The sequence below is a fragment of the Austrofundulus limnaeus genome, unplaced genomic scaffold (assembly GCF_001266775.1).
Source record: "Austrofundulus limnaeus strain Quisiro unplaced genomic scaffold, Austrofundulus_limnaeus-1.0 Scaffold3, whole genome shotgun sequence".
NCBI classification, from domain to species: Eukaryota; Metazoa; Chordata; class Actinopteri; order Cyprinodontiformes; family Rivulidae; genus Austrofundulus; species Austrofundulus limnaeus.
Window position 1 is genome coordinate 7,875,146 of NW_013952405.1, and position 14,044 is coordinate 7,889,189.

The 14,044-nt window shown below is 38.4% G+C and overlaps 2 protein-coding genes across 3 annotated transcripts in view; one reads left to right on the forward strand and one right to left on the reverse strand.

The window, feature by feature from the left end:
- The window catches only part of LOC106526270 (GRAM domain-containing protein 3), a 16,838-nt gene extending 7,754 nt beyond the window's left edge, over positions 1–9,084 (forward strand). For both annotated transcript variants that reach the window (XM_014020837.1, XM_014020842.1), the window contains exons 5-14: positions 815–887; positions 1,140–1,243; positions 1,347–1,433; positions 2,554–2,625; positions 2,703–2,765; positions 2,850–2,937; positions 3,025–3,081; positions 3,159–3,255; positions 4,625–4,726; positions 8,550–9,084. In XM_014020837.1, coding sequence (XP_013876291.1) covers positions 815–887; positions 1,140–1,243; positions 1,347–1,433; positions 2,554–2,625; positions 2,703–2,765; positions 2,850–2,937; positions 3,025–3,081; positions 3,159–3,255; positions 4,625–4,726; positions 8,550–8,565 — 759 coding nt within the window. In that variant the 3' untranslated portion in view covers positions 8,566–9,084. The remainder of the gene's footprint in view (positions 1–814; positions 888–1,139; positions 1,244–1,346; positions 1,434–2,553; positions 2,626–2,702; positions 2,766–2,849; positions 2,938–3,024; positions 3,082–3,158; positions 3,256–4,624; positions 4,727–8,549) is intronic.
- A 1,290-nt stretch (positions 9,085–10,374) lies between these two features.
- abhd17aa (abhydrolase domain containing 17A, depalmitoylase a) overlaps positions 10,375–14,044 on the reverse strand; it is a 9,997-nt gene continuing 6,327 nt past the window's right edge. The window contains exon 6 of the mRNA XM_014020854.1: positions 10,375–13,028. Coding sequence (XP_013876308.1) covers positions 12,803–13,028 — 226 coding nt within the window. The 3' untranslated portion in view covers positions 10,375–12,802. The remainder of the gene's footprint in view (positions 13,029–14,044) is intronic.

The following is a 14,044-nucleotide window of genomic DNA, read 5'->3' on the forward strand; positions in this document are numbered from 1 at the left end:
CTATTATTCTACATTACAAAATGTAAAGAATATTGACACTATGGCTTTTTAAAAAAAAACTTTAAACCTACATTAGTTTTTTTCAGCTATTCTTTGTATTTGAAAAGTTCCAAGCTTTGCTTTCAGATAAAGTTTGATTTTCATGTAAATCATTAGCTTTTCTTTCGTCCAGCTGACAGAACAAACCTGTATGTTTCTGCATACCTGCAGCTTGTTAGTGAAAACAACTTTTGAAAACTATTCATTTCCTTGACATCTTAAAACTCCAACAACACCGTTGAGCTGAAATACTTGTAAACATCCACGTTCCAGTTTATTGTGTGGACGCTTTCAGTTTTCAGACGTTCGAACCTTGAAACATAGTGGAAACATCCCACATGTTGGTTTGTTTGGAAACATTCCAGGAGTGACAACAAGCCACATGATGGAGGGCTGGGTCAGTGACTCATGTGACCTCAAGACACCTTATAATCACAGTTTGCATTTGTAATCTGGAACATTTAGTCCACCAATTGGAACTGAAGAAACTTTTTAGTTGACCTGGTGAAACGTTTTTGAAAAATCAGAAAAAGTCCTGTTTCCTTCAGTTGAACCACTTCCTGTGAGATGAGTASGTCCTGGAGGACTGAGAAAAGAAGCCACTTATTTATTGATCTATGCGTGCAAAAATAACAACAAAACAGCAGCACTGTGCTCAAGATTTGTATTTTCAGCTGCTCCTAAGGGATAAATTAATTATTTCTGTAAATACCATGTTTAGATTTAGATAAATTACTTAAAACACACAAAATTAATGTCTGGTTTCCACCCGCAGGCCTTCCTAAAATATAATAAAACCTTCCACAAACTGTTTCCTGGGATTCCAGAGGGGGAAAGTCTGACATATGGTGAGTTGAGGCTTCTGTTGGTCGTTTGTTTATATTGATTAAAGGCAAAACTTCACTTCCTGCTTTTTTAATCCAGCTGTTTGCTCCATTATTTACTGCTTGATAGTTTTATTAGCCAAGCGGTCCGCAATAAAAGCTGAGCCACTTCCTGTCGGTGAACGATCCAACAGAAGTGCTTCTGTCGGCCACTCGAAGGCTTATTTTAACATCTCTGACCTGACTCTGTGTGTGTGTGTGTGTGTGTGTGTGTAGTATTCACCTGCTCCTTACAGAGAGAAGTGCTCTATCATGGAAAACTCTTCGTGTCTGACTACCATTTGTGTTTCTACTCGTCTGTTCTGCTCAAAGAAACCAAGGTAATGTGTGGCGACACCCGGATGAATTCTCACGCAGCACGATGCTGTCTAAGAATTCAAACTGAATAACCAGATTAAATCCCCTTTAAATCCCACATCGCAGGTGGTGATTCCCATTTCCAGTGTGAGGGAGCTCAAGAAACACAACTCAGCTCTGCCGATGCTGTCTATAACAACCTCCAGTGAGAAGGTTAGACTCGCCATCAGGAATTCAACGTGTTTCTTGTTTCTTAACTGCAGACCCTGCAGCGTGTTCTGTAACGTAAAGTGTTCAGTCGTCTACGAAAACAGAACCTTAATTAAAAACTAAAGATAACTCAGTAATTAAAACAAGCTTGAAGCTCAATTAAACATCCCACATAGCAGACAGGTGTGGACTGGATCTGATGTCAAGCTGGCACTGCTAGTTGACTGCTGGCATGGAAAGTGGTTTTTCAACTAGATGTGGGTCTGTTCTGGAAAAGTTGCCACTGTTTTTAAGGTGGCATTGCACAACTGGCCCAACSGTGGTTTGGTATATGAGGTACAAAACTGATCAGTGCCAACACTGGCCCAGTTGTTATCTGGTGTATGTGGTGCCACCAAAGGACCGTCGTTCTTTACAGTATCTGGCTCAAGCTTTACTGCTCAGATACAGACATGTGGGCCAGAACTGGATCAGTTTTACTATGTGGGATGATGCAATGAAGCCGTAATGATTCGTGGTAATTCTAACCAAACAGCTCAGACCTTCTATTTTATTTTTAATTTCTTTTCCTGRTATAAAATTTAATTCAAAATGCATTCGATTTGAAAATAAAACAAAGAACATGTTTTTTTTTGCAATTTTTAAAGCTATTTTTATATTAAATGAAGTTGCTTACAGGCAGATTGAGTTGTACAGTATATAATTATTATAGATCTACATAACAAGATTGCCACTCTGACAGAAATATTTGTCATTCAAGTCTAAAAAAATTAATTTTCATTTGTTTACTTAAAATAACTCATCAGCAGGCCGGACTGAAGCCATCTGCTGGCAGGATGTGGCCTGTGAGCCACCAGTTGAATAGCCCTGCTTTATGTGTATTTTCTTCATTTTAACAGTGATTTTCTTACTTCAGTGTAACTTTTACTGATTGCAGTTATAGATTAATTTCTGGCAGAGTAAACATTTATGACTTGATGTTAAAGAAAGCCTCCTTATTTTTAAGTATTACCAATCAGTTAAAAGTAAACACAAAAACTAGATGAAAACTGTGGGAAGCTATGGTTGTGTTAAAATGAATGTGTTTGTCGAGATTTAACCTTTTTTTGTCTCTCTTTTTCAGTATTTATTTGCCTCTGTGAGGAACTTAAAGTATCGTTTGAAACTCCTTCAAAACGTTTGTTCACAATCACAGGTGCTGTATTTTTTTATTTTTTTACTGTAAACCATACCCACCCAGCAGTTAATAAACTGTTTTTGTGTTTGAAATAGGAGGAAAGTGAAAACAGCAGCCCTCAGCTCTCCTCTGCAGAGATCGATGGTGTACGTGACACGGTGAGTTTGCAGCTCAGTATTTAAGAAATATTAAACACATACAAGAAGGTATTAATGTTCTGCGTGTACTTATATCGTCTGCAGATTTCCAGCTCTTCTAGTTTCGAGGGCATAGAGCAGGACTCGTGCAGCATCGATTTAGACAGCAGCTTCCTTCAGATGATGGGTGAAGGTAGAAAAATATATTCTAGAATTCATTCATTTACTGAAGTATCGTATAAATACCACAAAATATAACGAGACGTTTGTGCTTTTTCAGTTCCTGGTACAAGCAGTTCTTCTCGTAAAAGCAGCTTACCAGAGGAAGACCACAGAGGTGTGTGAACGCATGAATTACCCATGATCCTCAGGGAGGCTTCAGCATGGACCCACAATGGTTTTGTTTGTCTTTAGCTGTATTGCTGGTTCGGAGGGTCACAGAAAAAATCACGTCGTTTTTCTTCAGAGATGCTAAAAATTGCAGCGTACTCTTCTACATCTACATATTGCTGTGAGTATTATTTTAGCACTGTGCAAAAGTCCTAGTCCGACATCTTTTACTCTTTTAAACAAGTTTCGTCAATGTTTCTCCAGGCTTTTTGAGAATCTTTCAGGGTTTTTTTTTTTTTTTATTTCTTTTTCTGCTTCTTCTATGTTATTGTTCTGATTCTTTACTCTGACCTGAGTCACAAAATAAAAATGACTAAAAAAGAAATAAATCAAATGTTAACTCTGCTTTAGGTCTGTTCATACATGTGTCAAAATGACCAATTTGCTCCAATTTCCTCAGATGAATTTGCAAATAACATCCAACACAACACAAGCAGGATTTGTTCCCCCTCAAACTTGATTCCCAACTAGTCGAAAGGTATACTGGTGGTTTAGAAGTGAACAAGATAAAATAAAATGAACAAATAATAAAATGAACTACAACAAATAAAATAAAGTGAAGCTGCAGTAAACAAATGTTTCAGTCCGTATTTAAAGAAACCAACAAGTTCTGAACATCTCAGGTTTTCAAGTTGGTTCCAAAAATTAGCAGCACAAAATAAAAATGTTGTAACTTGTTTGGTTTTGTTAACTAAATAAAATGATTTCTGATGACACCTGACCAGTAATTCTGACACGGATTTAGGCCTAAAACCTTTTAGTGTCCTAATGACAGAAAAAGAGAGGATTTTTAATTTCATTGCGAACAGGGAGCCAGTGGAGGGATTAAAGGACAGGAGTGATACGTTTCAGTCTCCTGTGCACATGTGAAAAATGTTACAATCATGTATCTAAAATAAAAGCCTCCTAATTGTCTGTGTCCTTTAGACAGAGATCCTTTCATTCTTGTAGTGTTCTGGCTAATTTAGTAATAAACATATAGTAGTATTAGTAATATTAATAATAGATGCTGCTTTACACAATACCTAACTTTATAGACTTAAAGGTTTTCATTTGATCTCATTCTACTCTCTTTTAATGTGGTTCATATAAGATTTTATTATAACTTTTTAAAAAAGAAAAATACTAATTAGAATTTTCATCAAATCTTACTGCACCTGAGGTAATATATCAGTAGTGCAACGACAGAAGTTTATTATTAACATTAAACATCTTGAAATGCTGTCTTTGTCAGTATGGTTTTAGCTTGCTGACTCACTGGATTGCYTCAAAGCTGTCAAGTAAAGACAAAGATCTCAACCTTCATTTTCTGATAATGGACAAGCTTTTCACTCGTGCCCTGCCCTGATMCACTTTACTGATATCCTATCACTAGAAATGTTCAGGTTTTAATTCAGAGCTCTGGTCGGGGATAAATTCAGTGTTTTTAGTACTTAAAGGGCTGAGATCTGAGACGTGAAATAAATTGAACTTGTTTTGGAATCTTGCAGAATGTTGCTGCTGCTGCTGGCGTCTGGATACATCGGGCTGAGGATCATGGCTCTGGAGGAGCAGCTGAGCTCTTTGGGGGCCCTGTCTGATTTGTCCAGAGAGTGAGTTGCCACATCAACATAAAAAAAATAGAGAGGTCACATAGAAGCAGTCAAAAAGAAAATAAAAACAGTAATTTGTTGGGAAGCGTGTGCGTGGTGGGAAAAAAAAGGGTGAGATAATGATATAAACTGGTTTAAAAGTCACGACCTGATCAGATAGAAGTGGAGTCGTTCAGCTGGTTTGTTACAGCGATGTCAAGAGATAATTAATCRCACGTCTGCACGTCACACCTGGAACAGTCGTTTGTGTGGAACACTGAAAATCTGTGATCGTCCAGATTAAGATGCGTGAGACAAAACATTTCGATCAGAGTAAAAATGTTGGTACAAAGCAGGGACGCACCCACGTTTTCAGAAAAACAGAACATCAAACCACGATCAGGAATACTGTGCTGTGATATTTAGTTTGTCATAACAAGGTGGATGGAATTTAGAATTTAAAAAACTGAATGGGAATTTTTTTTTTAGCACTCTGTACCTCTGGCATATATCACAACATATTCAAAAGCTTAAATGAGTCCCAGAAAGCTGAACATTTCRTGGCTGAACTGGTATTTTAACATATTTTACACAACACATCTTAGATTTTGTGATTTTTGGAGATTTTGTCACAGAATGTTCGACAAACAGTTGATCGAGTCACACATTAACTTTCAAGTTGTCTAAACTTTATTTGCAAACAAACTGAAAACAGTGTTTTTTCATACATGTACAAATTATACACCAAAACATATTTGTCCTTTTGCACCCAGTTTGTCACTCGCTGCTATGGGATTTATAGATTTCTCTCAAATGTTCTTAAAGTGGGATTTCTATTAGGTTTTTTTTGCCAAAACAAGTCTTTTAATCTTGTCATATTACCTACTTAAAACGCTGTAGGAACATAAAAACTGTGACCATTAGAGGGCATCTAACGCAAAATCCACTTTGGTCCTTAAATCCATTTTGTTGTGTACTTGGAGTCTCTAAGAAAAGTTGATTTTAGTTTCTCTTAGTGTTGAATAGATATCTTTATATTCTGTTTTTGTCATATTTTTCAATTTGATCAGTTTTCTCTATTCTGTTACCTACTTTGAACAATAGCGTCACAGTATTTGCTGGAGAACTTTTAAATGAGGTCACAGACTTCTGACTCACCAATTCCGCGAATCTGCGGTTTGTCGGCTTTATTCTCCTCATTTCTGTGCCGCTAGATAATCGAATCTCTGCTCTCAAACTACAAAAATGACTGAATGTGGGGAAGTGGACATTGGGAGTGTGACCTGGACTTCAATTCAAACCTTAGAAATAAGAACAAAAAAAGTTACCCAGGATTTGGTGTGTACTGTGATTAAAACACAAGATGATAAAAAGATAGATGTTTACTGCAACTTAGAGTGGAACAAGAATTCATTAAAAAAGCCTATGAAATAAACTGATTTAAAAATCTAAAATCTAAAAAATGCAAAAATATCAGAAGCAGGTCACAGAGTGGATGGCTGTGGCGTTCCTTTTGTGTCAAAATAAGTTTTTCTGTCCATGTAAGATGTATATGTAATGGGATTTTTAAGGTGATATGCTAAGTGATATGTTATGTATACACATATCACCTAACATATACACATAACATATGACATAACATATCACTTAGCATATCACCTATCCCAATCCTGATCAAAATCTTAAGACCAGTCAAAAAAGTGCAAGAATTTGCATTTTGCACYATTGGATCTGAAGAAGGTTCTAAGTAGAGCTTCACAATGTTAAAAGAAGAAATCAGTGCAAGAGACAAGAACTTTTGAGCAGGGAATTTTCTGAAAACTGCATTTACACTCAAACATGATTTTTTTCAGCTGATCAAAAGTTTAAGACCATAGCTAAAAAAAAACCAACCCGAAAACCCCCCAAAACAGGACTCAGTAATGAGTAGCTCCACCATTCTTGTTGATGACTTCAAACAATGGTTTAGGCATGCTTGATGCCAGTGTTTCCAGGAGGCTAGTGGGAACGTTGCTCCAAGTATTGAAGATGGCTTCATGAAGGVCATCCACTGTCTGGAACTGATGTCCATTTTTGTAAACTTCCCTTGCCATCCATCCCCAAATGTTCTCAGTTGGGTTTAGATCMGGGGRACATGCAGGATGGTCCAAAAGAGTGATGTTATTCTCTTGGAAGAACTCCTTTGTCAGGYGGGCATTGTGAACTGCAGCATTGTCCTGTTGAAAAACCCAATCATTACCACACAGACGAGGCCCTCAGTCATGAGGGATGCACGCTGCAACATCTCCACATAGCCAGCTGCTGTTTGACGCCCCTGCACAACCTGAAGCTCCATTGTTCCATTGAAGGAAAACGCACCCCAAATCATGATGGCGCCCCCACCACTGTGCCGTGTAGAAAACATCTCAGGTGGGATCTCCTTGTCATGCCAGTAACGTTGGAAGCCATCAGGACCATGAAGGTTAAATTTTTTCTCATCAGAGAAGACAACTTTCTTCCHCCTTTCAATGTCCCATGTTTGGTGCACACTTGCAAAGTCCAAACGGSCARTTTTGTGGTGTTGAAGAAGACGTGGCCTTTGAAGATGTTTTTGTTTCTGAAGCCCTTCTCTCACAGATGCCGTCTGATGGTTATTGGGCTGCAGTCAGCACCAGTAATGGCCTTAATTTGGGTAGAGGATCGTCCCGTGTCTTGACGGACAGCCAATCGGATCCTGCGGCTCAGAGCTGGTGAMATTTTTTTGGGTCTACCACTTGACTTTTTGTTCCATAACCCTCAGGATCATTTAAAAAATGCAAAATGACTGTCTTACTGCGTCCAACTTCAGCAGCGATGGCACGTTGTGAGAGGCCTTGCTTATGCAGCTCAACAATCCTACCACGTTCAAAGTCAGTGAGCTTTTTTACTTTTGCCATCAGGAGGTCTTGACAGTGTAAAGACTTGACAGAAAATGACATGGAATCCAGATTTTTGCACAGCTTTTGGCTTTTAAAGACTATGGTCTTAAACTTTTGATCAGCTGAAAAAATTGTGTTTGAGTGTAAATGCAGTTTTCAGAAAATTTCCTGCTCAAAGGTTCTTGTCTCTTGCACTGATTTCTTCTTTTAACATTGTGAAGCTCTACTTAGAACCTTCTTAAGATCCAATAATGTAAAATGCAAATTCTTGCACTTTTTTGACTGGTCTTAAGATTTTGATCAGGAGTGTACATCTTACATAGACAGAAAAATTTTTTTGACACAAATGGAACGCCATACATTTGGGTACAATCTGACTGCATCCCTGCACAGAAGCTGGTTTTCAGTTGGGAAGTTCTTTCCTGGATGCAGCACAGCCTCCTCCCTGGAGTGGGTACGAGGCGTGAAGCATTTGCATTTAAAGAGACAGTACCAAAACGAGTTGCTCTCAGACATGCCTCAGAACAGGGGGTGAGTGAGGGGCTTGTGGAGCTACAACAAGGAGGTACTCAGACCAAAGCAGTGCAGTTCCACTTTATGTAGACCCCAAGTGAATGATTTAAATGTGAAAAAGGTTTTAAAAGCATATGTCTACTTTAATCTTTGACGCTCAAAGTTCAAGAATTTTTTAATGCGATGTGTTGCCTTTGCACAGCCTGTTTGAGGCTTACTTTAGTCTTTTGTGTTTCTGTCTGCCTCTCAGTGACATCAGGAATTGTCTAGCAGCAGCTTTAACAGTTTTTCTGATTCTTTACACATCTAAGATGTAGCCATTTTTCTTCTCTTACTTCAAAGTTGATGTTAGTCCTAGGCACCCTTCAACATCTTAGTCCGTTGCTCTCTTTAAATCTCACTCTCCTCCTCTTTCTTCTTTTCTATATTTTCAGGTTCCAGGAAACGTAGCCACCAGCTGTGCACTGTTCCACAGCGTCTTAACACCAAACCTCACTTCCTGCACCCCTAAATAAAAATATATTTTCAAACGACGTTGTTTCATCTGCTTTGAACACAAACACCTCTCAGAAGAAAACTAAGTTCCTGGATTAAGGTGGATGTTCCACAGTTCAGCAGGAAACTGAAGGCAGACTCTCTTTCATGGCAACCTGCTGAGAGCGTTTTTATTTCTTTGGACACTGAACGGCTGATCTCAGCAAGAAAAAGTTACTGAAGTCTCTGCTGTCATTTTTGGGAATTACCTCAGCCTGGAACCACGAGAGCAAACTGAAGTTTAACTCAGCTAGAAAAGAACTTATCTGTTATTTCAGGATTATGTGAAGGCCCGTATTAATTATGATCTCACTGTGAGAATGAGCGAGTTTGTGACCAATTCTCACCAGCAGAGGGCGATCACACCTAACAAATGTTTTGCAGATTTGTCTCAAAACTGTTGTTTAGATTTCAATAAAGTGGCCAAACAACTCACAAGACTTAAAAAAAAAGTTTTTTATGGCAAAAACAGGAACAATGTGTTATTTGTGTAGTTGTGATTTTTTAGTAATTGTGCAACTGTATGATTTCCGTACACAAGTTATAGCTCTGCACTTGTTATTCTGACCAAATAAACACTGTTTATACCTGTTACATTTGCTTTATTTATTTATTGCATTTTTAGCTGATTTACAAAATCTGCTAAATGGAAACTTCCCTGTAGGAGTATATCTGGCACATTTGCATGATGTGCTCACAATTGTAAACTATAAAAACACACAAAATATAATACATTATTGAAAAACGACTCCAATATTTCCGTGTTTTATACAGAAGTGATTTTTATTTTTGTCGTCCATAAAAAGGTCAAGAATCAGTCCATGAATTAACTTCATTACATCATATTTTAAGTTCCAAAAAAGCAACATAAAATTACAAATAATACAAAGAATAGAATAGATAAGAACAATAACCATATAAACAGTCTACCTATTATGTCTAGACCCTCCAGCCAATTTGATCACACTCAAACTCTAGCACAAAACTCAACATTACATCAATTAGTATCAGCGATAAAAAAAAATCAATTTCCCACTTTTTTTTATTATTTTTCTTTAAAAGAGCTTTCTAGTATCATGTGTTCAGTTTTACCCTCACGTAGACTACACAATAGATAATAATTCATCCGGTCATTTGCTCTGCAAAGCACAACAGACATGCATACAGTTTTTACTGCTCAACCCCCCCCCCCCCCCCCCCCCCCCCCCCAACCCCATTATAACACATTCAAGGCCAGGGGATACAATATATATGCCAACATTAGTGGTGCATCAAGAAAACAGAAACTTTCCACCCCCATTTTTTAACCCCATGACTCAAACGTAGTTCCAGAAGTTTTCACTTAGTCCCCAATGAGCTCAGGAAACACAGAAGTCCATCATTACTTCCACAGAGAGGCACGTTCTCTCTCAAATTCTTCAGAAGACTCAGATTCCTGGTTTAAGGTTTTTCAATTATTTTAAAAATTAAAAAAAAAAAACATCAGACACAAAGTACAGGATGAGAACAGAAATATTTCCCTGCTGGAGCTGACAGGAAGTGAGTGATGTTCAGAAACCCCTTTAGGCTGCTTTTAGAGACCCTCCAAAAAAAACAAGGAGTAATCAGGTCCGTGATAGTTAAGAAATGTTCCCTTTGAATAAAACACAGCTACTACCCCCGACGCTGATGGATCTCCTGAGCAGCGAGCACCTTCTTGGACTACAGCAGGCCTATAACCTGTTATCCACCCAGAAAAATTCATATACTTGATTCTGGCCTGAAGAACAAAGTCAATAATAAACAAACAAAAAGACACAAAGACTTACATTTTATACCCTTATTACACTTTGGATGCTTTGTACAATAGTGCTGAACTTAAGACCTGCTCTTTTCATGCTTGATCTGATATACATAGATATATAAATGTGTAAGTAGTGTGTGTGTGTGTGTGTGTGTGTGTAATGATGTGCAAAGATGTGGTGGAGCCTGCACCACACCAACAGTGAGAGGCTCAAATATGGCTTGTGTCACACATTGGAACGTGCTGCCACCCATAAGAGAGCTACTTTACACTTCAGACCAGCGGTCTACACAGAGGGGAGCCCCACTGTCCCGTCCTGGCACCAGATCTGAATCACATCGTTTAGTCGTAACACAGAAATTATGAAACAATCTAAGGCGCCCACTAGAGCTGCACCGATGAATCGCCGGGTGCCGATTTCCTCGGCGATCGGCCGATACTTGGACCTAAGCAAAGGTCTGAGAATCAGTCACCGTCCCCCTTTTGCTCTGCATGAGCACTCCCAGTTAAAACAGGTTTGTATTGATTCAAGGGTATTTTTCAATGTTTATTCAATAAAAGAAGATTGGAACATTGAAGGTTTGTTGTGACCTTTTAACACTTGACTGTGTCATAAAAAAAATGGTATCGGCAGGTCAGGCTTTTTAAAACTTTGGCGGTCGGCCAGAAAACTGAAATCGGWGCACMCCTAGTGCCCACACCAGAACCAACAAGTCAGGATTACTTACAAAAGAAGCAGAAAATGTGCTGACGCAAACAGGAGGCTGACTCGTGTGATGAGTGCTACTCGTAATTAAAAAAATGTATTAGTTTATTTCTGATGATAGTTTGGAATCAAACAAAATGAAATGAAAACATGATTCTTATTAAATGGGGAAAAGACAGCTTCATTTTTTAGAGCCAAATCCAAACATTTCTTTTCCCAACTTTAGACTTACAACTGTAGGTTAACGTTTAAGAAATGTGCTTTTTGTTTTGGTTTGTCCATGCCACAGTTTGGACAAAAGGTCAATCACTTGTGTCAATATGATGAAGTGACAACCAGTTATTTTCTAGAAAAAAACGAATGGAAAAGAGAGGAGAGGGGAAAAAACTGGCTCTGTTTGAAGGTAAAAATAAGAACCAAGCACTCCACAGCTCACAGTTGGAAGCAGACGTGAAGTGGATTTATGGGGTGTTATGTGCTTGGCTAATTCTTTTTCTGGGTTGCAGTCATTTTCTTGACTGCAGTCTTTTCCAAAACTTCACTTATCCCTTCAGATTAACCTCTTTTTTTTTCTTCTTTTTGTAAAGCATCTGTTAGTGCGCTCAAGATCTGACGCTGTCTTGTTACTCAAACAAAATGGGAAAACCCCAGAGTGGACTTGAGATTCTACAACAATGAGCTCAATCCTGGGGAACGGATACGCTGTTCACGGGAGATGGTTTTGAAGAATCGTGGAAATAAACACAAAGTCTTGGCCATTTGATGAACTCATCAGAAATAAAAATGAGGGAACGTCTCAAACACCCAACGGTCGTACAAAGCTTGAGAAAGTTTTCAAGACCAGTCTTTAGATTACCAAGAAAGAAATGATGTAAAAAAAAAATCGGAGCTGTGTCCTCCCGAAACTCCACAAAAAGAGTAGTGTTAGCTGAACAAAAACTTGGGAGATGCCCTGGCAGTCACAGGGATGTCCATTTAAAAGGTAAACAATAAGCAGGAGGAGGGAGGGAGCACATGCTTGACCCGTGTTTGTCCACTGGAGAGAGAGCTGGTCAAGCTGTGGAGGTATTCCAAATTAAAAATGATCAACTTGATAAGACTCCGTTAGCCTCCTACGCTTGCAGCTTTCCAAGTTGTCAGGATGTCCATCTCGGTCTGCACCCACACACATAATCTCATGTGCGAACGTCACTGAGGCGTCGCAGGTCCACAGAGATTAAAACACACACACACACACACACACATTTTAATACACTCATCCAACATCCACTCGCTTCTAAATTACATCTGTGTGCCTTCTTAGACAAAACAAACTCACTTCCCCATTTCAATCAGATCAACATTAACTGGTGAATTATTTTATCCGTTTGTTTTTTATTTCTAAGTGTTTTATTAACACTGTACAAATGTATAAAGCTAATGATGTATTACAAAATTTTCTCACTTTTAAAAACAGGAAACACGACTTACAGCGTCTTTGTTTTTTGTTGTTTTATCCTGTAGGTATGCTGCTGTAAAGACACACTGATGATCTATAACTCTCTCACACACACATACACACACACATCGCAAGCATGCTGATGCCCCCTTTCATACACATGCAAGCTCAAACGCACACAAACACACAGTGTCATAGATACAAACACAGAGAGCCTGCTTGTTTCTCAGGCGTGCTGTGCAGCCAGGTCCTGGTTGATGAAACGCCGTAGCCTTTCCAAGTACTGACTGTAAAGCTCGATGTCGTTGTGACCCGCCCCCTCCACCCAGAGGGGCTCCACCGCCTTGGGGCAGCGCTCAAACAAGGCGAGGCCGTGAGAGAAGTCGATCACCTCATCCTCCGTACCGTGAATAATGAGCACTGGAGACGGGATCTTTGACACCTTCTCGATGCTGGAAGACAAAGTTCAGACATTCGGGCATCAGAATCGATTGTTTGTTTGTTATTCTTTTTTTTTTTTTTTTGGTGGGGGGGTGCTTTTCTTAATACAATAACAGGTGGATGTCTCGCACCGGATTCATGTCACAAAATAATGGTTCATGACTGTGATGAAAGTTGGGCATTTTACCATTTTGTTGGCATTAATGTTTTTTAAAGTAATGCATAACAGAGGATAAAGATGCTACAGAAAAGGTATGAGATGTTTTAATTGGATTTATTTATCTAAAAAAAATACATCCTATTTTTTCCTCCAAAAAGCTGTGTAAATACAGGTATATTGGAAAGGCCAATATTTTAAACCCTACATTTATTCGAAACAGACTCTAAACTCATGAAATGGACTGATGATGGATTCTATGGATTATAGAATAAAAAATACATTAAGTGACAATGGATACAAAACATCTATGCACGCTTTTAAAATACCAGGTTTTTGTGATATAAGAAAAATACAATTGAAACCACTGAATCATTTTGAAACGTCTAATTTACATCCTTCACATCATAACTGAAAAGAAAAAAAATTCAGTTCTTGAGGAAAAAGACTACAAACAAATACAAGTAATATTTTAATTTGTCTAAGTGTGCATAGCCTTAAACTAATAATTAATATCTAAGATCTTAATACTCATTGTTTTTGGGAACACACCTGCTGTCAACTGAAGTGATTCTGATTTAGGGCAGGCCAATAAATCTATAATGATATCAATACAAACAGAAAAAATGCTCTAGAATATTGATGGTTTCTCTGATCCAGAACTGCACAGCATTCTGGAGGATGTAGGCAGAGGAAAGGCTTTAGTCACTCAACCTCTCGTAGGGTCAGTTAAGCAAGGCTGGTGGCATCAACTCACTCACTCTTTGGTAAGCTAGCAACAATCTGCTGAGTAACATGAACAGTAGCAATTTCATGTTTCACCACCGTGCCTCAGAACTGCTTCAAAATAATAATAATAATAATAACAAT